Source organism: Atractosteus spatula, chromosome 2 (assembly GCF_055471065.1).
Source record: "Atractosteus spatula isolate fAtrSpa1 chromosome 2, fAtrSpa1.hap1, whole genome shotgun sequence".
In the NCBI taxonomy this organism is placed as follows: domain Eukaryota; kingdom Metazoa; phylum Chordata; class Actinopteri; order Semionotiformes; family Lepisosteidae; genus Atractosteus; species Atractosteus spatula.
Genome location: NC_142707.1, coordinates 16,776,386 through 16,796,764, shown reverse-complemented (window position 1 = coordinate 16,796,764; position 20,379 = coordinate 16,776,386). Strand labels below are relative to the sequence as shown.

General features: G+C 33.8%; 1 protein-coding gene across 1 annotated transcript in view; it reads right to left on the bottom strand.

The window, feature by feature from the left end:
• The window catches only part of ush2a (Usher syndrome 2A (autosomal recessive, mild)), a 405,544-nt gene that overhangs the window by 292,701 nt on the left and 92,464 nt on the right, over positions 1-20,379 (bottom strand). Inside the window, exon 20 of the mRNA XM_088939657.1 lies at positions 5,472-5,702. Coding sequence (XP_088795783.1) covers positions 5,472-5,702 — 231 coding nt within the window. The remainder of the gene's footprint in view (positions 1-5,471; positions 5,703-20,379) is intronic.

Here is a 20,379-nt window from a genome sequence, read left to right as displayed (position 1 = left end):
TTTTTGTGTGAAATGGTCATAAAATCTCAAGAATACTATGACAGACTGTAATATCACACAGGGAAGAGTAATAACCAAAATTAATAATGCTTTTGAGTATTTCTTGCAAAAATAACTTTTAAATGAGATCTCAACTGAACTGCTACACAAACATAAAATTCAGACATTATAGAGAAATGGATTCAGCCAAAATTATGGAAACTATAGATAAAATGAGTTGTCTGAGGAAATGTGTTTCATACCTCAGAATACAGTGCTGTCACTAATATCTGGTGTTTGTTGTATTGTTCCTTAGCAGATCAACCTTTTAAATACCACCTTGTGGTTTTGAAATTTTAAATCTGAATTTCATGGGTGTAACCATGCTTATACACAGTATTAGTTTTGTACTTTTCATATAAAAAGGTGCATGTTGCATATAATATAAAACCACACAGGTTTAAAATACACATTAAAATAATGGGTCTCATGAAAGGTTTTAGAATTACAGTGTATATCAATATATAACCAATAAAATATATTAATAAGCATGCATTAAAAAATAGTCTTGTGTCAGTATTGTTAAACAAATGTGGATAATAATACCATTCTTGCTTTGCTGAAAACTGTTAGGAGCCACAGAAGCTGAAGTGTGGGAGCTGCACATAGTGTCTTTTTCAAATTAGTATAATACACATGCTGTCTTTTTTAAATGTTTAGGGATAAATAAATACTGTATGATAAATTGTTCAAATATCCATGATGGATAGATGTAAAAACACAGTTGCTTGTTACCATCCAAATGAAAAAACAAACTTTGTTAAAAGGTGTTCCTTGTGTTCCTTGTCTTTACCGCCAATTCGAAGAAATTAATGGATTTGAATGTTTTTTTATATTAAAGTTTATTTAATTACATAGCTATTTTCAAGAAAAAACAAAACAACAAAAATGTTTTTGCTAAAATAATTTGACTTCTTGCTTCAAAGCCATCATCTTTGAGAACGCAACCTCAGCAGCAAGCTTAGTGTGAAGCCTAAAGACAATTACAGTTAAGTATTAACACAATAAGTGTGGACATGTATGTGCTTTATAAAGAGATTTTCAGAAACTGTTGTGTCTAATGTTGTATAAAAAACAAAAACACTGAAATCTTTCTTTAGCAGTTTTATATAAGTTTTTAATTAATAATAGATTAATTAAAATGTTAGTTTTTTAAATTATTTAATAAGGAAATCAAATCAGCTTTCCACTTTATTTTCCATATGAAAATCATATTTTAGCTTATTTTCACTGTAAGCACAGAGAAAAATCTTCATATATAATTTATCAAATGCTATTGTTTTGTAAGTGTTAATAACACCACTTTGCATTAAAACATTCTGTTTTGAAAATACAGATGCCTATATTCTTTAGCTGAAACTTACAGTATGTTCTTTACATTTTTGCTATCGCCTCTTCATAAGGTCAAATAATTTTTAATACAATACACAAATCTAAAATAAAACATGTGTGTTGAGGGGAGGGCAAAGATTATTAACTGTCTTATTTGTTTTGCCTATATGATGGATTTGATGCTTTATTTCTTTTCTACAAACCTATTATTACCACCATAAGTAAAACAAACAGGACAGTTTGGCTCTAATCTGCTTAGTACATAACCTGAATAACTTCAGTCATGTTTGCATTAATGCTGCATTAATCACGTTGTTGCGTATTAATGAGTTTTCAGGAAATGCTAATTACTGTCATAGATTCTGCAGCACCCCATTAAATATACAAATTACAGAATTAAAGAGCCAGAGCTTTTCATGATTAATCTTTAAATGGGGAAAAACTAATGATGTCTGTACAAAGTTTCTCTCTACTTTCGGCTGACTGAACCCATTTGACAATCAATCAAATTAATTAAGGAAAATAATTTGTATCATTTAACATTTTTCCATAGCAATGATATACAGAAGAGGAAAATTGTTTCTCTGTATTCAAGGCTCTCGTTTGCCAGGTCTACGTTTACTTAACATTTTGCAAGAAAACAATGGCCAAAGAATGCCATAAAGTGTTTTTAACACTCCTGTGTCAAGATCAAGCTGTGTATTCCAAAGTTAACTGAAACATGTTCTAGAAAAACAAGAATAAAACTTCCTGATCAAATAGCATAAAGTCATATACAGTTCTCTAGTGCCATTTTTTTTTTTGGTATGTACATATGTTTATGCTTTTCCTTCTTATTATATATGGGGATGAAACTGAATGAAAATTCATATGTATTTAATTTCTATAGCTTTGCTTCAGTTTGAACATCTTGAGTGAGCAAGAGGAATAGAACTTCATGGACATTGTTCCTCTACTGTGACATAAAACACATGATGCACAAGCAAAATAGTGAACCAGCTCTGTCAGAGAATCTTAAAAGTGGTCTTTACTTTAATTCCAACATGATTCAATTTTAAATCTAATGTTTTAAAGTCCCTTGTTGGGTTTTGGGGTTAGAAATATAGCAATGCCACTTTCATTTCATTTGGAGAGCACTCCTCTACAATGTTTGAAACTATTCATTTTTTAACATTCAAATACCTAGACCCCTTCTGAAATGAATGTCACATGGTACAGTACAAATTTTATTGAGCAACCCTTTACTCACAAAATCAAGCACCTTCAACAACTCCCAGACCACAGAGTCAATTTGAAAGCTTTCATGAAACCTGCACTGAATATTCAGTTTTAGTATTCTGAATATTTATTACTACTAGGAGAGAATACCGCTCTGATACAGGACCTTAGTTAATGGGACAATAATGAATATGCAAAAGGAATATTGGATCTGCAGAGCAAAGTTCATAAGGATGGTACAATTTTCCTGGCTTATTCCTCCCCACTTTCATTAGTTCCTAGCCATTTATAATACCACCAGGACCAAGGACAAGCACTTGCACTGACTGGTACCATTGATCAATTAGGGTAGAGATGAACTCAACTAACACCTTGATTTATAAAGATTTATCCATTTGTCATTATTTAAGAAAACCTGAAAATTGCAGTGCTAAATGTTAATAGAGTTATGGAAAAACGACCATTCATTTTCTGAAATAGCAAGGTCAGAAAAGGTTATTCATTTATATACACGCTCTTCAAAAGGCAATTGAATAGCACATACTTCTGAAGAGAGATGTATTAATTGGCTCTTTTTATATAAATAAAGTATTATTTCTCTGGTACTCCAAAGCCACATATAAAAGAAATAAAGAATACTGGAGCATTGAAAGGAATTATCCCAGTTTTTTTCTTCAGAACATCAACTTGTAATGTGAACAGATATATAACATATTTAATAATTATGTAAATACAGTCAAGCCCGATTAATATCATTTCTGTTCATGTCACCCTCTGCTTACCATCAAATTGAAATATCCCAGACAGGAAATAATGTGAATCAATGCAAACAAGCTCATGATAATACAGTTTCGGCAACTGTCACACTCCAGTTACCATCAATTAATATTTTATATCTGATTTCTTCCATACTTAATGTTTTTAAATTGCCTAAACCTTAATAATAATAGCACTCTACAAATAAGTGCTAGAGCTGTGTAATATGTTGAAGTACATGTCTCCCATGTGTCAATAAATCTGGAGGATGAAATGATCTCTCTTGGATGTGTGCAACAATGTTTCTTCACTGAGGTCACAAACATTTCCTATTTCAAGGTACAGTATATTCTGTTGCAACATCTTCAGAAACAGGTGAGATAGACATCTTTAAAATATTCAAACAAGAATAAATATACTTAAATGACTGCTTTCCAGAAAAGAGCAAGTTTGGAGGAAACGTCTAACATCTCCTCTAACATGAAGACAGTACAATTAAGACATAATGAACAAAAATGAAAACAAAATGATTTCATATTATGTGGTCTATAGTGGGGGCTGGCATGGTGGCACAGTGATTAGCATTGCTGCCTTGCCGTGCTGGGGCCCTGAGGTCAATTCCAGACCTGGGGTACTATCTATTTGGAGTCTGTATGTTCTCCCCGTGCTCACATGAGTTTCCTCTGGGTGCTCTGGCTTCCTCCCAAAGTCCAAAAACATACCAGTAGTTTAATTGGCCTCTGAGAAAATGAGTGCTAGGTACTGTATGAGTGTGTGTGTCTCTGTGTGTCTGCCCTGTGATAGACTGGTGTCCCACCCAGGGAAGACCCTGCCTTGTGTCCTTTGCTTGCCGAGATATAGTAGACTGCGGCTCCTCCACCTGGAAAAAACTGTCAGAAAATACATGGATGACCTGGACTGATGCTAGTGTCTTAAACTTTCTTTTCTTTATAGCAAACTGAATATTCCATACTACATGTAACAAATAATAACACTGATGTTGTACAGATAGCCACTAATATTTCTTTATTTTGAAAACATGAAATGCAATTAAGAACATAATTCAAACAAATGGATATATCAAATCTTTTGGAATTTGTAGATGAACCAGAACAGGTTTTTATTTTCAGTGCAATGCTACATTATGTTATGCAATGGAAATATATTATATTGTGTAATCATCTGTGTCATTTATTTAGTAAGCAGATCTAATTGAAAAAGTTTTGTTATAACACTTTCTGCTATAATTTGAACTGCTGTTTCAGATATGATTCCAATTGTCAGAAGTGGCTTCTCTCATTATACTGTAAATAAATTGCAGCAAAAATAACGTGGAATAAAAAATAATTTTTATTGATTATATCAAGGAAATATTGATACATTCTGAAATACATGTGTACTAAATTAAATCAAAATCATAATCCACTGACCAATCACAGATACCCTGTGTGTATGTTACTTGATGGAAGCTTTATATTTTCCAAAAGCATATTGTATTTACCCAGCTGAAAACTGCTATTAAATACTGGTTTTGGCATTTGTAATGGCTCTTGAGTGCTGGTATAACCCAGACCTCAATTCATTACAATAACCGTTTTCCTCAGGTCTTCAGAACCTGCCAATTAAAATATGAAAACATACATTTTGATTTTCAATGTTTTAGGTTTATGTATGAATGAAAAAGTATATGAAGCAGGACTGGTCTTCTGTGAGTGTCTGGGAGTATTTCATGATTCAGATAAAAATAGAAAGGTTTTCTGAAACCTATTTAAGCTGACAAGATTAAAGTATTTTTTTATTTATTATGAAAAATTGTACAAGTTGCCTGGCAAAACCACCAAAACCATCAGCCTTATGGGAGATGTTTAAAGCAGGAATAAAAAGACCTTTATAATAATCTTGAGAGGAAAGATCAACCATAACCCAAAACACTGAACTGACAGAGCAAATATAATAAGCATGTGATTCAAAAAAACAAAAATGTCACATGCTTCCTACCATTTTCTATCTCACCAGCCTCTTATTTTATATGTAAACTAAACAAATAATGTGGAGTGCATTTCACATCTAAGAATACACCACTATAATATTTAACATAACAGTCCTGAAAATGAACAAAAACATACCTGTAAAATAAGTATTGACTGGAAGAGTTGAACTTGGAAACCTGATGTAACCATGACCCGGAAATCTGGTTCCTCTTTGGAAAGGAACAAGAGGGTCAGAGAGTGATGTATCCGTCCTCTCCACCTGGTAAAGTGGGTGAGGCCCATTCAGCTCCTGTGGTTGGTCCCAGGACACTTCAATAACTGACATGTTGAATCCCTTTAACGTAGGAGCACTTAATCTTGCTGGAGCTATGGTGGAAGAAAAAAACAGTACATTTAAAGTCAGTTCACAGATCTGCGGATACTGGTAATGATGTAAATGGTTTTCTCATATCTAGTAAAAGGGAGTAAATTACCTCAGGCTGACACATCCTATGTGCATTTAGTCCATTCAAAGTCTGAGAGCATCCATAGGATGGAAACTAATAAAACTCTTAAATGGGAAAGGGACGTGTTGTCTTCGCATGCCTTATGTGCATACAAGCCATAAATTATATTCAATCAATATTACTAGAGTCTATATAATTGAAACTGTGATATCATTTTAAATTCAGTCTGCTGATTTAACAGGGATTGTTTAAAGTCTCTGTGGACATTCCTTTTTTTTAATATGCTTGAAAAGAAACACTACATTCTGCTAAACGGTTGTTTTTTCACTGTCAAAGGAGCATATAATTAAAAAAATATTTTAACGATCCTATTTTTATTTCTAAAATGTATAAATGTGTGACAAGGTGAAAGACCTGCTAATGAGTTAACTGTCAAGGTAGACTGCCATGTCAAAATATGGAGGGGAAATTCTACTTAATGAGATCTTCACATATTCACATGGCCAATTAGGAGCAGGTAATTTACCAGGTAATTTACCAATTAACTACTTAATAAAAAAATAATTAAAAAAAGGTGCACAAGGCTAACAGTGAGAGAGAAAAAATTGAGTTCTGATCACTGCAGAACACTATCCAAGACAAATTTTGTCTAGTCTTATTTTGTAATACATCTTTATCAAGAGTCCCAATGCCAAATTACTAAAAGGCAAAGGAAGTGCAGTCACTTTTTATACAGAAAAGTTTTCCACATTTGAGGGTACATTATTGCTGAGGCATCATTCACTTTAATCAGCTTCTTACATTCCAAATATTCTGCCTAATGTGAAAAAATAATTCCATTACCTGTTATACAGCATAAACAAAATGTTGTCAAAGTAAGATAATTTTACATTTAATAACAAGTATTATTTCAAATCTGGTAACACTAAAATATGCCAGTATTAAGGAATAGTATTGACTTGAAAATAATACTGTATATACTGAATTATTTAACAGTAAATATATAGTAATCTATTGCTATATTTTATATAAAGTTTAGTGTATATGATTAACACTAATGTAAACATCTGTTGCTTTTTGTTTTACAATACATGCTTAAATTAACACTTTTAACATGCTTGCCTAAAACAAAATTATCCAAATATGCAGTTATTCAGATATTGTAATGTTTTTACTTATTTATGGCATATCAGCCTCCAAACCTATCCATAATGAAAAGTCAATTTAGCAAGTAAAAATAGGTGAAAAAAAGGATTGTTTAACACTTTAAAGGTCAGTAAAAGGAGTACTGAGTATTTTCATAGTCTATCTAAAAAAAAATGACATACATTTATAGAAACATAATGTTCAAATTTGTTCAGACTCTGTACATTTGTCCAAAATAATGTATACCTCTATCATCAACAGTTGCCTGATGTTTTCACAAAGCCTCAGAAAGTTTGTAGATGTTTCTGGAAGTCACCGTGACAGTGGGTGTTAAAACAGGTTGAACACATATGCAAAACATATGTCAGTACCACATCATTAAGGACAAAGTCAGAGAATTTTTCAAAGATTGAAAAATATCAACATCAACAAATCTTGGGACTGTTTTAAATAATTAAAATCTATAAAACATCCCAGTGTCAAAGGTAATGTCTATAACCAAGAAGTTTGAGGCTATTGGTTACTATCCCCATATTTAGTCAATAAGTGAAATAATTATTCATAACCCCCAACTTGTAAGTGATTTCTAGCAATATACCCGAGCGACTGGTATAATTAGAGGCACATTAATTATTTTTTCTCTGGCACAGCTTTGGTAAGAGGAGTAACAATCCAGACACACTTGGTTAAACGGATATTTATTACAATGATGAGACACAAACTATACTACACACCACAAAACATACAACACACAAGTTACGCTAGGTACTGTATTTACAAACAAGGCGTTTCAGAGGCCTAACACTCTGGTCACCCAAAACCTCCAAACTGCTACTAGGCATTAAGCTCTTAATGCCTACAAAGGCCACATAAGAGATGAGCTGCCTTCTAGATACAATGCAACCTGCAGTTAAATCTCTCTGCACCCCAAATGCCACAAAATAAATGGGAGCCTACTGTATACCCCTATCCATAAAATGCACCCTAATCAGGAAAGACATTTCTAACTTAGGTATCTTTTACCCAGGAAACCCAAGTTCCCTAAAACACAAAATAGCATACTCTCTCTAACAAGGTTCAAATACTGTACTTGGCTCCAGGTTTGGAATATCATGAAGAAGGGGCTCTTGCCTGACGCAAGCTTCAAGTCCCAGCTCCTGAGGACTCCACTCTCTTCTCCCTGCTTCTCCTTGTTTCTTTCTCCTCTTTCCCTCTTGTTCTTGCTCTTAATGTTATCTTACTGTATATAGTGTGTTTCTGTACTGCTCCCTGGCAATCATTAATACATAACTTACCTTGGCATACTAAGGTAAACTTTACTATTGTTTCTGCTTAAGGGCCCCACAGACCTCAGCAAACATCCTCTGTATTTTAAAGTTAGAAGTATTTACTCTTCCAAGTGTCACAAACTTTATCTAAAATCTAAAAGACACTTCTCAGTCACCTAAAGCTGTAACGATACTAATATTATTTAATACAGAACTCTATCTCTCCTTAGCCTGAGGCATGTTGCTTATTTCTTCCTTGAAATGAACCTGCATCAAATATTAATTTAATATTAAATTAAATAATACATTTTATACATCTACCATTTCTCTTTCATCATGTAGACATTTCCTATTATTATCCCTGAGACGCTTCCTATACTACGTAGTAATATGTGAATACAATACTAATTAAAAGAACAGAAGAGTTTTTCTATCCACACAGCGTGTTTGTATTTTCTTCACTGTAGAAGTGAATCAAGGCACTTCCAGATTTAAAGTTTTTGAATACATCAGGAATACATCAGCTCTACATCAGAAGCAGATTGCCCTCAATGAAAAATTGTAACTGCTTTTCATTGATTTTATTTTTAATTTAAAATTATAAATACAACAGCCTTTAGTCGACTTCTTTCCTCAGTGCATTAATTTCCTTTTTAAGCATAATACAAAGATGTAACTTATAATTAATTTATAATTAACAGGTTAGTATCACCTTAGATGTATTAACTAATTAAGTATTGCTTCAGCATACAGATGCAGCCATTCAAAATGGGTGCGTTATTTTGCGGCATACCCCGGTGGGCGTGTCGCGGTATCACGCAGTGTCACGTGGTTAATCGCGCATCATTTGACGCTCTGCCGGAAACTATCCGGCGTCACCTTGTAAAACCGCCAGGGGGAGCTTAACCTCTCATGTACAGCATTTGAGCCTTTAATTTTGAACAGTGTATTACAGCATGTTAATCTTCAGTCATTAAAATGTTGGTATATTTTATGAAAGCAAGATTGCTCAGTTGGACAAAAGTACACAACCTACCTTTATCAGAAATATTTATGCATCAAAGCCTTTACCGAAGATATTACTAATAGTATTAATAATGGATGACTTTGGACAAGCTGTATACTCAAAGTATAATTTCTTTAGCACATTTGTACAAGCACTTGGAATCTGTCCAAGCCATACTTTGTCAGGCATTTTGTTTTACTTCAACGGGCATAAAAACTTCCTTGCTTTTAACAGGGCGTTTCATAATTTCTAACTACGAAAATGATTTAAAATGCGACACCTATCATTCAACTAGAGCTTAAAATATCACAAGGAAAAATACACACCGGTATTCCATTTCTCACGTTATACCGGAGTCAACAAGCATACTTTTAGAATTTGATTAAAAGGGAATATAATATGGAATCGCGTGTCTCAAGAATTTAATAACGGTATGATTATATCCGTGTACTGCGGCAGGGCTGTGTAGGGCTGTTTCGCCTGCCTGCTCATGCGAGCTGACTGTAGCCGACTGGTCTAGGTGCGTGCCTGCCAACGGGCAGGTTGTGTGCTCGAATCCAGGTGGAAGGTGCTGGACCTTCCAGTTTTATTTATTTTTTAATCGCGTAACATATTACCGTATGCAAACTGTACTGTATACAGTATGTATATGTATATTTAATGTCTTAACTGTGCCCGTTTAAGTATTGAATATTCATATCTAATTTTACCACTGAAGGGAAATCTTAACATAAACATACAGTATATGGCTGGTCTCGGTACTTTAAAGAAAACATACACACCAGTATTCCATTTCTCCCTAAACATTGTAAGCTTCGAAGTCTTTAACTAACGTGATACCGGAGTCAACAAGCATACTTTTAGAATTTGATTAAAAGGGAATATAATATGGAATCGCGTATCTCAAGAAATTAATAACGATATAATTATATTCATGTTGCAAAAGAACTGCAACGGACATAAAAACTCCCTTGCTTTTAACAGAGCGTTCCATAATTTCTAACTACGAAAATGCCAGGTGAAAGGATTTGTAAACATATTTTGTTAAAGCAAGTCAGTTTTTTCTGCAACACATAAAATACATTTTTCCAAGAAAGTTTAGCCTTTGTCACTAATGAAACCACTAAATAAAGACATAAATATAGAAATCTTAAGATTTGTTTTATTTAATGTTGGTAGCAGGATGAACTGTCAGAGTGTATATTTTGCTCGCAAAGTTGCTGCAAGATGTTAACAGTGAAAAAGGTATTTAGAAATGAGTTATTTCAAGATGAAAAAGAAAACATACACGAAACATGGTTTCATTACGACCAGAATCGGTCTTGAGATATTTTTAACTTGATTTACAGTATTTGAGAGGTATGTCTTAACACCGATACTACAGTGCTTAAGTACTGCTCACGTATATGTTTCTAGGTTTATATTATGCATTTCATACGGTCAAATTACTTTTGAGCAACTAATAAGAAGCGCGAAACGGTATGCATTTTACTTTCGTTTTGTGCTGGGACCCGTGGATTGATTAGAGATCAAGTACATACAAGTCATTTTTTAAATGTTGTAGTTCGTCTTGAAAAAATGTTACGAGTACATCATCTATCAACAATCACACAGGTTCTGTTTCCATATTGCGGATTTTGGTTAGGTATTATCAAATCCAGTGGCGCTGTTAGTTTACTGAGTCCCATGTCACATGGTCTGTGATTGAAGCCAGTTAGACCGGTTTAATTCGTCACAGCCAGCACTCTTCAGGTGTGAGGGTCTTCTGCTCAGAATGAAACGCGAATGTTTGTGTATATTCTAATGGTAGTGGGGGCAGGGTGTGTGGGAACAGGTTTGGTTGAAATTGCATTAGAGATCTATGTTCTTCACACCTGAAACATTTTCTCTGAAAGCATTTTCTTCGCAGTTTAACCGATCTTGTTACAGCATGTTACAGTTTACTTTTATTAACCATATTAATTTTAAGTGCTTAATGTAAAATCTTGTAAAAATATATTTTCATTTCATTGTTCAAATATACATTAAGTCTGACTATCATATAATAAGTTAAATACAAAACTAAAGAAAAAATAGGGATAAATATAATTCAAAATATTTTGCTAACAATGTTAACTGTTTATGAATAATAAAATGTATTAACTAAGGAGTAGGATGGCACAGTTGTTAGTATGTTTTTTGTTTTGTTTCTTTTTCATAAATACAACAGTAGTACCTGATGTCTCAGTGGCTTTCAAAATTTAATTATGCAATAAATAACCACATGTAAGACTCTGATGCTTAAAATGTTTAGGGAGAAAGTGGAATAATGGTGTGTATTTTTTCTTTAAACTACCAATACCAGCCATATACAGTCTGTAACGTAGGGATTTCTATACGTCTTTATTTAGTGTTTACATTAGTGACAAAGGCTAAACTTTTAGCTTCAGTAACGTGTACATATCTCCCCTTTTTATAAAACAACATGGTTGAAAACTGTTCCAGAGCCACTGTTGTTTCATCAGTGAAAAGTACATCATGAAATGCCTCTCCCTGTTCAATCCACTGGAAAAAAGAAAAGGAGCATAAAGCCTCTGATGGTCATAAACGATATTCATTTAGGAGCAGCATCAGAGGTATGTTTTTAACTGCACTGCATTGGAGAGAATACCATAGTGTGTTTTTTTTTTACTCCCTGGCGGAAACTCGCTTCCAGAAGAATCAGTATGGCTCAGAGATTAAATAAAACTTCACTCGCACCAAACAAATGTATATTTCTAAATATCACAACATGATCGAATTTAAGTCATTTTAATAACAATGAATAGTCACCTATGCGTTACAATATAAACATTTATATTGATTTAAATCGCGTTTAAATCACCTTTATTTAAAACCCATAAATAAAGCTGATACTGTTTAGACTTCCAATTATTTAAAACTGTATTAAAGCAGCACGATACACAATGCAACGTAAATCGCTATCTTTGTCTTCTGTGTAATAATGTTCACCTCTCTGTCCAGCAAATTTACAGGTTAAAAACAATACTGTTAGGCTGGGAAAACGATTTTTTTTAAGAAATACAAAATGAGATATAATGATATGTTCCGGCTTAGACATTAACGAAGAGCATAACGCGTGTACTGTATACACTCCAAGTACAACCCCCCTCTCTGCAGGAGTGCTGGCTGTGACGAATTGAACCGTCTCACGGGTATTTTCAAAGTAGGAGGCGAGATTTCCAGCGAAAGACACTCCCCCCCCCCCCCCCTCAAAAACCCAGTAAGTACAGTACTTACTAGTTAAAGGCTAGGCTCCCGACTACGGCGAAAGGAACCCTTCTTTCATTAGAATACAATGAACATATTTTAGCCCTGAATGAATAAATAGCAAACATGGTTTACATAAAAGACATTTTTCCAAGAAAGTTTAGCCTTTGTCACTAATGAAACCACTAAATAAAGACATAAATATAAAAATCTTAAGATTTTTAAAATGCATGACTTTGCTAAAATTTATTTGAAAATAAAAACAATTACAACCGCCAGGGGAGAGAGAGAACAGGGGAGGGATGTTGGTTTTGCATAAGGGGCGGGGCTATGGAAATTAGGTCTGTTTGGGAATGTGTAGTTACATGTTCTGGCTGTTTGTGAATTATCGTTGTTGAGTATGGAGTGTTGAGGTATTGATTTTGTGTAATGCTTTATGTTGAAAATTGAGGTGGATTTTGTTTATGATAAACAGGATAAACTGGGATGGGAGGAAGGTTTGGTTTTGCATAAGGGGCGGGATTATGATAATTGGAGGACTTTGCGAGAGTAAAATGGTTTGATATATTTGATTTTGTATTGTGGTTGTTATCTATGTTTTTGGTTGGTATTATGTTTATATGGTTGTTTTTGTTGGTTGGTTGTTATTATGGTTATTAATAATACGATCTATAGTTGAAATCTGAGCCTAAATAAAAAGAAAAAGCAAGTGATTAGGTTTATGAGCAATCTAATTACTTATTCGTTTAAAACGCTATATAAAATAAAGTTTATTATTAATTTGCTGCACAGAGCGGTGAATATTATTATGCATAAGACAAAGATAACGATCCTGATCAGTTTAGAAATCTGTGTACGCTGTAAGGTTTTTACTTAAACTTTTAAAATACACGTTTTGAATAGAAAGAAATCCTCTTCCTGTTACAGTATGTATAGCAAACCAGCACGTCTTTTTTCTCCAATCAGAGGGGTGTCAGATGGTGTCAGCCAATCACCATTCTGCGTTGGGTAGCAACGGGTGACTGTTCTCAGGCGGAAGATGTAAACAGCTTAATGTTCGTGTTAAATAATTTTTTTAAATTCAATTAAACGGGCACAGTTAAGACATTAAATATACATATACATACTGTATACAGTACAGTTTGCATACGGTAATATGTTTATGTTACGCGATTAAAAAATAAATAAATAAAACTAGAAGGTCCAGCTGGATTCGAGCACACAGCCTGCCCGTTGGCAGGCACGCACCTAGACCAGTCGGCTACAGTCAGCTCGCTGGAGCAGGCAGGCGAAACAGCCCTACACAGCCCTGCCGCAGTACACGGATATAATCATACCGTTATTAAATTCTTGAGATACGCGATTCCATATTATATTCCCTTTTAATCAAATTCTAAAAGTATGCTTGTTGACTCCGGTATCACGTTAGTTAAAGACTTCGAAGCTTACAATGTTTAGGGAGAAATGGAATACCGGTGTGTATTTTTTTCTTTAAAGTACCAAGACCAGCTATATACTGTATGTTTATGTTCCAAAATTAATATCGTTTATGGCTTTCACACGCGTTACAGTATGCTCCTATTCTTTTTATGCTCAGCTACTAAGATTTCCCTTCAGTGGTAAAATTCAATATCTACAACGGGCACAGCAAAGACGTTTTTACTGTAAGTCTTTCTACGACAGACCAACGGACCACGAGTGCCCCTGTCGGTCAACCAATCACTTACTGCGGTGCCACGCGTCATCTTGCGTCATACTGAGCGACGTCACCTGCGGTACGTGTCTGTGACGCGCACTTTGAATGGCTGCATCTGTACAAACTAGAATAATTATGAACAGGATTACTGTTTACAGATTACATTAAGTTTGACATTTTTTATGAGGCATCAGGTCATGGCCTTCTTAAATGCACTGTAAGACATATTTCTGTAACAGGAAAAGTATTGATTTTTGAATAACTGTCTGACCTTCTTTGGAAGAAATACATACACCACAGTCATAGTTAATGTACCATATACAGACAAGACACACTTGTATGTCTACCTTTATTGCTGTAATGTACATTAAACATTATCTTAGATGCAGGGATAGCTGTTCACATTCAAATAAGACCAACAGTGCTGACATCTCCACACCCCAGCCAAAGCATTAACACGAATTTCATTAACTACCATTTCACGCTCTCAGCATTGTCTATTTAGACCATTATATGGAGGATTAAAAAGTAATGTGCTTTTGACTATTAAAAGGAGAATGAATTTTACTTTGTTTTAACTAATATCAGGTATATAAAAAATTTTAATCTATGGTTTGCATGTACTACATAGTAAGAAGGAGAACATGAAACCGGAAACAATAGTAAGCTATAAAATAATAAAATTAACATTTTTGTTTCTAAGTATCAGTACTTTTCAGAAAACTATATGTATGCGGCAATTAGGGCAAAATGTAGCAGAACTGCCTTTAAACAGTAATTTTAAGCAATCATTATGGCCTAATTAAAAGAATAGTATAAAATGCTTTTTAGATACTGGACTTGCTACAAACAATTCAAATAGCAAATGCTGTAATTTTGTTTCATACAGATTAAAAATGAATAGATATTTTATAGTGAAATAATATTAATCACCAATTCTCTAGTGCAATACATGGGAAAAGTAATCAAACATCTTTATTATGGGAGGAATGAAATGCCGAGTTTTATCACAGTAAATTTAAAGGGCATTATTAAAAACTGGAAACTTTAAATCCTAATTTAAAGTTGTACATCTTGATATTTTTCAATTTGCAAAGGACTTCTTCATGTTACTCACATTTCTCATGCCCAATCCCAAACAGGCTAAGAGGGTATAGTTAATCCTGTTGAAATACACTATAAATGTTTAACCCATAAAGCTAGACATGTAACTTTATTTTCTAAATATTAACTAATAGTCTCATCAACCTTTTCTTTATAAACCACAGGAAAGCTATAGAATAATAATCAAAAAGGAACTAAATCAGCATTCCATAACAGACAAAATCTTAAAATGCATCTTAATAAAATCTAAATAATATGAAGTATTGATTACAGAAGCAATTTTATTTATGGACCTAAAAGGATTAGGATTTTTTTTTTCATTTTGCCTGATGACTGACCTAGAATGCTGTAGACACCTTTAGGAAAGGGTCCCGTATGCTGTGTTTCAGGATATGTGATCCATCACTAAATAATTCCAGTCTCCTTTTTGTGCAAATGAACCATATTTTGTCTGTTTAGTTTGATTATGTGTTAAAAATGCACCATGATTGATGGGAGGTCATTGGGTGTGAAGGAAATCATAATGCCTTTCTTAAAAGTTTCTTCTGGTGAGCGTACCTTCAAAGATGAATTCCAGACTTTATGAATTGTCAAGGCAGGATTCTCATTAAGAATTTGTGAGCTATTTCTGTTCTGAAATGAAGTGAGATTATTTTCATTTGCATTCTGTCTATGAATTTGCTATACCTCTTTCTTAAAAGTTTGATATGTCCATTTTGTGTTAATTAGATTAGCATATAAGCATAAGCATATACTGTGGGTTAATTAGATTACCATATTGAGGGGAGCATCAGGAATGTCAGATAGCAATATTACAGGATTTTAAAGTTTTCTGCCAGAGGAGGACAGATACAAATGCTTGATGACAGAATGAAGTTTGTGGATTAAAAAAAGAATACTATTTACAATAAATATATTGGAGTTATTAATTATCATTAATTATTTAATAATAGTTTTGTTAATTATTATTAATAATAGGGAAAATTCCACAGTCTGGAACACATTTCTATTTTAACCTTGTTAAAATGACTTATCTGAGTGTTGTTTCTTGGAGCACTCCTCTTGATTCAGAAACATTAAGATAGTTTAGTGAATGCCAAAACTAGAAATGAAAATAAAGGAAGAAAATCTAAAACAAATATCACCCTTGATCAAGTAAATGCAGAGACGGACTTTCAGAAAATGAACTTCAACCAATGTTTGTTAGTTATGATCAGCAATAAAGCAGGAAACAGCTACAGTACAAAGCTGTAATACGTGAGGTCATGATGTCTATAATACAGGTCCCATTTCAACAGCTCACAGATTTTAAAATATACATTTTTAAACAGTAGAAAAAACAGGTGATTTTACTTCTGTTATTAGCTACATTAACTTATATAAAGTAACTGAAGAGGGGGTTAAGAAAAATTACAGTGAGTGTAAAACACTGTTTATACAAATACATTATCATCTTCTGCTAAAAACAAAAAAATATGAATGCATGGAAATGATATATTTTTATACACTATAACCATTAAGCAGCCTATTACTAGGGATAAGTTTAAACAGCAAGGCCATTCATTTGAGTTCTGCGGTGTTTAGAAGAATGCAATATAATTTAACTCTAAAAAATTGGAAAGCAGATGCCACTATTTCCCTTTGAACAGATGGTAATTCTGTCTAATGGTGCATCTATATAACAGTGATGTGTATTGTGTATACAAACAGTAATAAAACCTAGGTATGGATCAAATAAATTGCAATCATCAACATTAAATCCTGGCAGAGGGCTAAAAGAACACAACTAATAGGATGCAAAATCTAAGATATTTAAACCTGCTTACAGTCAAATTGATACAGGCTAACTATTAACAGGTTACAATATGCTAAAATATAGAAGAAATCAGACAGTTCAAACATTGAAATTTAGGAAAAAAGGAAAGCCAAATGACCTCTTCAGGATTAACAGGGAGATAAGGACTCCTGGACAAACATGGAAATAAAGCTCAGGTACAAAACTACTATACCAGCTGTATGGTTCAATCTGAAGCCCTAGGATCTTTAAAGAAACAGCTGGAAAATCTTTGGGGTTTTTAATTTATGTTCTTCATTATGATAATCATTCCTATCTATTTCCTAAATTGTGTGGACTTTGTAAAGTCTCAAGAACTTTAAAATTAGAATGTAACCTTAAGACCAACTTCAGGTACTTAAGGTTTGAGATCATCAGTCACTTCAAAGCTGCACTTGAATCCATGCCTATTAAGAAGTTATCCAGTGGCAAAATAATTTTTACTTCTTTTTACTGCAGTTTTTTGATGTGCATGGAATTTGGCAGACACTTAGCATATCATAAAAACATTCACTATGTGGCGAATGACCTTGTGATTAAAAACAAAATCTAAATAAGTAAACTGCAAAAAGTAATATTATGACTAGAAAATGGCAAACATCTGCACTGGAATATTTTCAAGCATTAACAAAGATACAGTATATTTGGTATTTTTGACTCACATGTTGTTTAACCTTGCTTAACCATACAATGCTACATTATGTTATCTCTATATTTAGATTTGGCTTGTCTCTTTTCAGACTTCCCTTTCATCTGTCTTTTGCTCCAACAGCAACATTTATGAAATTTCCCATTAAGAATTTAAGAATTAGTGTAAAGGCTTTGTTTATTTAAACTATTATGCAGAAAAAATCATTCTTTACATGAAAAAAAATCCTACCATATGGAAAAACCAATGACACACCAACCATTTTAAGATGCAACATATTGAGTTGACCATATGTTACAGTGCTGCTGAATGGCTGAGTGATTCATGCCCATCACATTCCAGTGTATCAATTAAAGCTCCTTGAAGGCTGCATGATTTGTGCCTCTGTTATTAAACCCTGCTAATTCATCCTACTTACATATTCGTTATAAATCTCTAGGAGTGCTCCATGATTCATAGCAATCTGCGAGTGTGCTGCAGCAATTTTTTCTCCTTGTAATTAACAGTAAATTGTTTTTACTGCTATACAATGAATTTTCCAGTTATGTAGCAAATGAACTACCAAGTGTGCCATCCTTACCGATGGATTGTTTCAAAATCATTAAGCAATTTAAGGAAAAAAAATTGTAAATCAAAACAAACAAAGAAAATCATAATCTCCACCAATAATTAAGTGTACTTTCTACACTTGCAGGAAATGATAATTAATAAAGTACTATACAGTATGTCAGTATTTTACCGAAAACATTTATTACATATATACAGTAAATAAATGAAAAATACAGCTCACAAGAAAGAGATCATGAAAGTGTAATGGAATTAACCCATATCGTAAATTTAATTTCATGATGATATACAACATATACTGTAAGTACCTTTGTGCTGAAACACTTGTGCTGACATATATATACAAAGATTTTCCTGTTTGAAATGGTGCTGATGAAGAACAACACCATAAAAAAATCTCAATACAACAGTATGTATGATTGACATAAGAACATTTTTTGACAAAAGTTCAAACTGAAAAGTTGCTACATCCCACAACAACACACATACAGGAGTGCTGCCCTGTGAGTATTAAGTGGTTTTGCAGAAATAAAGAGAAAAGAGAAGTTTAATTTAATATACAAAAGGAATTAGCCAGTAGACATATCACCCTGTAACTCACAACTGGCAACCCACTGAAGCTAAGCAGATGTGAGCCTGGTCAGTACCCGGATGGGAGACCAGGTTCCTGCTGGAAGAGGTGTTAGTGGGGCCAGCAAAGGGCACTCACCCTGCAGTCTATGTGGGTCCTAATGCCCTAGTATAGTGATGGGTACATTATACTGTAAAAAGGCGCTGTCCTTTGGATGAGACATAAAACCGAAGTCCTGTGGTCATTAAAAAAGAATCCCAGGGCGTTTCTTGAAAAGAGTAGGGGTGTAATCCTGGCGTCCTGGCCAAATTTCAATAATCATTGCCTCCTAATAATCCCCATCTATGAATTGACTTCATTACTCTGTTTTCCTCCCCACTGATAGGTGATTTGCGGTGAGCGTTCTGGCGCACTACGGCTGCCGTCGCATCATCCAGGTGGATGCTGCACATTGGTGGTGGTGGAGGGGAGTCCCCATTACCTGCAAAGAGCTTATGAGTGGAGTGTCCAGAAAAGCACTATATAAGTGTAAGCGATTATTATTATTATTACCAAAGGACAATATGCTAAAATATTTAGCACTGTTTACACAGTCAGGCTAGATAAAGAAATATTGTTATGTTATAGTATTTAACACTAATGTAGCTCATATACTGTACGTAGTTTCATTCCCCCTGAAAACACATCCTTGAAAATATCACATTTGGCTCATGGAGTTTTTTAGGTTTCATTACACCCAACCACTCCCTATCTTCCTGTAACTGGTCTAGTTCAATGCTCGCCAAATTGATCTGCAGTCCAGCACGTTTTCTAATTCTCTTGACTGCCTCAATTGTTGAAGAAATGAGAAGGAAAACACTTAATTGAATAAATAAATCTTGATATTTGAAGTTGGCCTTCACTGGCCTATCTGACCAGCATGTGAGTGCTGTGATTGTTTACTGCCTGGCTGATACTCAAGAGCAACAGAGGTTTTTTGTTTTTATCTCACTTTTTCTCATACTTTTTATGTAGTTAATTACTTGATTTATTGATGGCTTTTTCAAAATATTTTGAACAACTGGGGATCTAAAGATGACTGACAAATCTGCAGTACTGAACTCAATACTGGGTAAGTTATAATTAAGTAATTTAATTTACTGGAAGAATTTAAAATTCCTATCTAGACAAGGAAATAAGATTTTGTAACTCCTGTCTTTAATACTGTATGAAAAATAAAAAATGTCCTTCATTTTTCATCAACATCATCAACATTAAAAAGTCAATGAAGATAATTTATATGTAGGCTAGATTTAATAAAATAGCTACATTAATTAAGTTTTTAAGTCAGAATATATTTTTTTCCAATTGAAACCTCAAAGCAGCAGAATAATCGTTAAGAATATATGGCAAATGGCCAGTGTTTGAGAAGAAAAAATATAGTGAAAAGTGAAACTGGCACTGTAGTGGTCACCTTTCACACAGACATTCCACCTATTCCCTTTGACCCAGATGGTGTTCTGGAAAA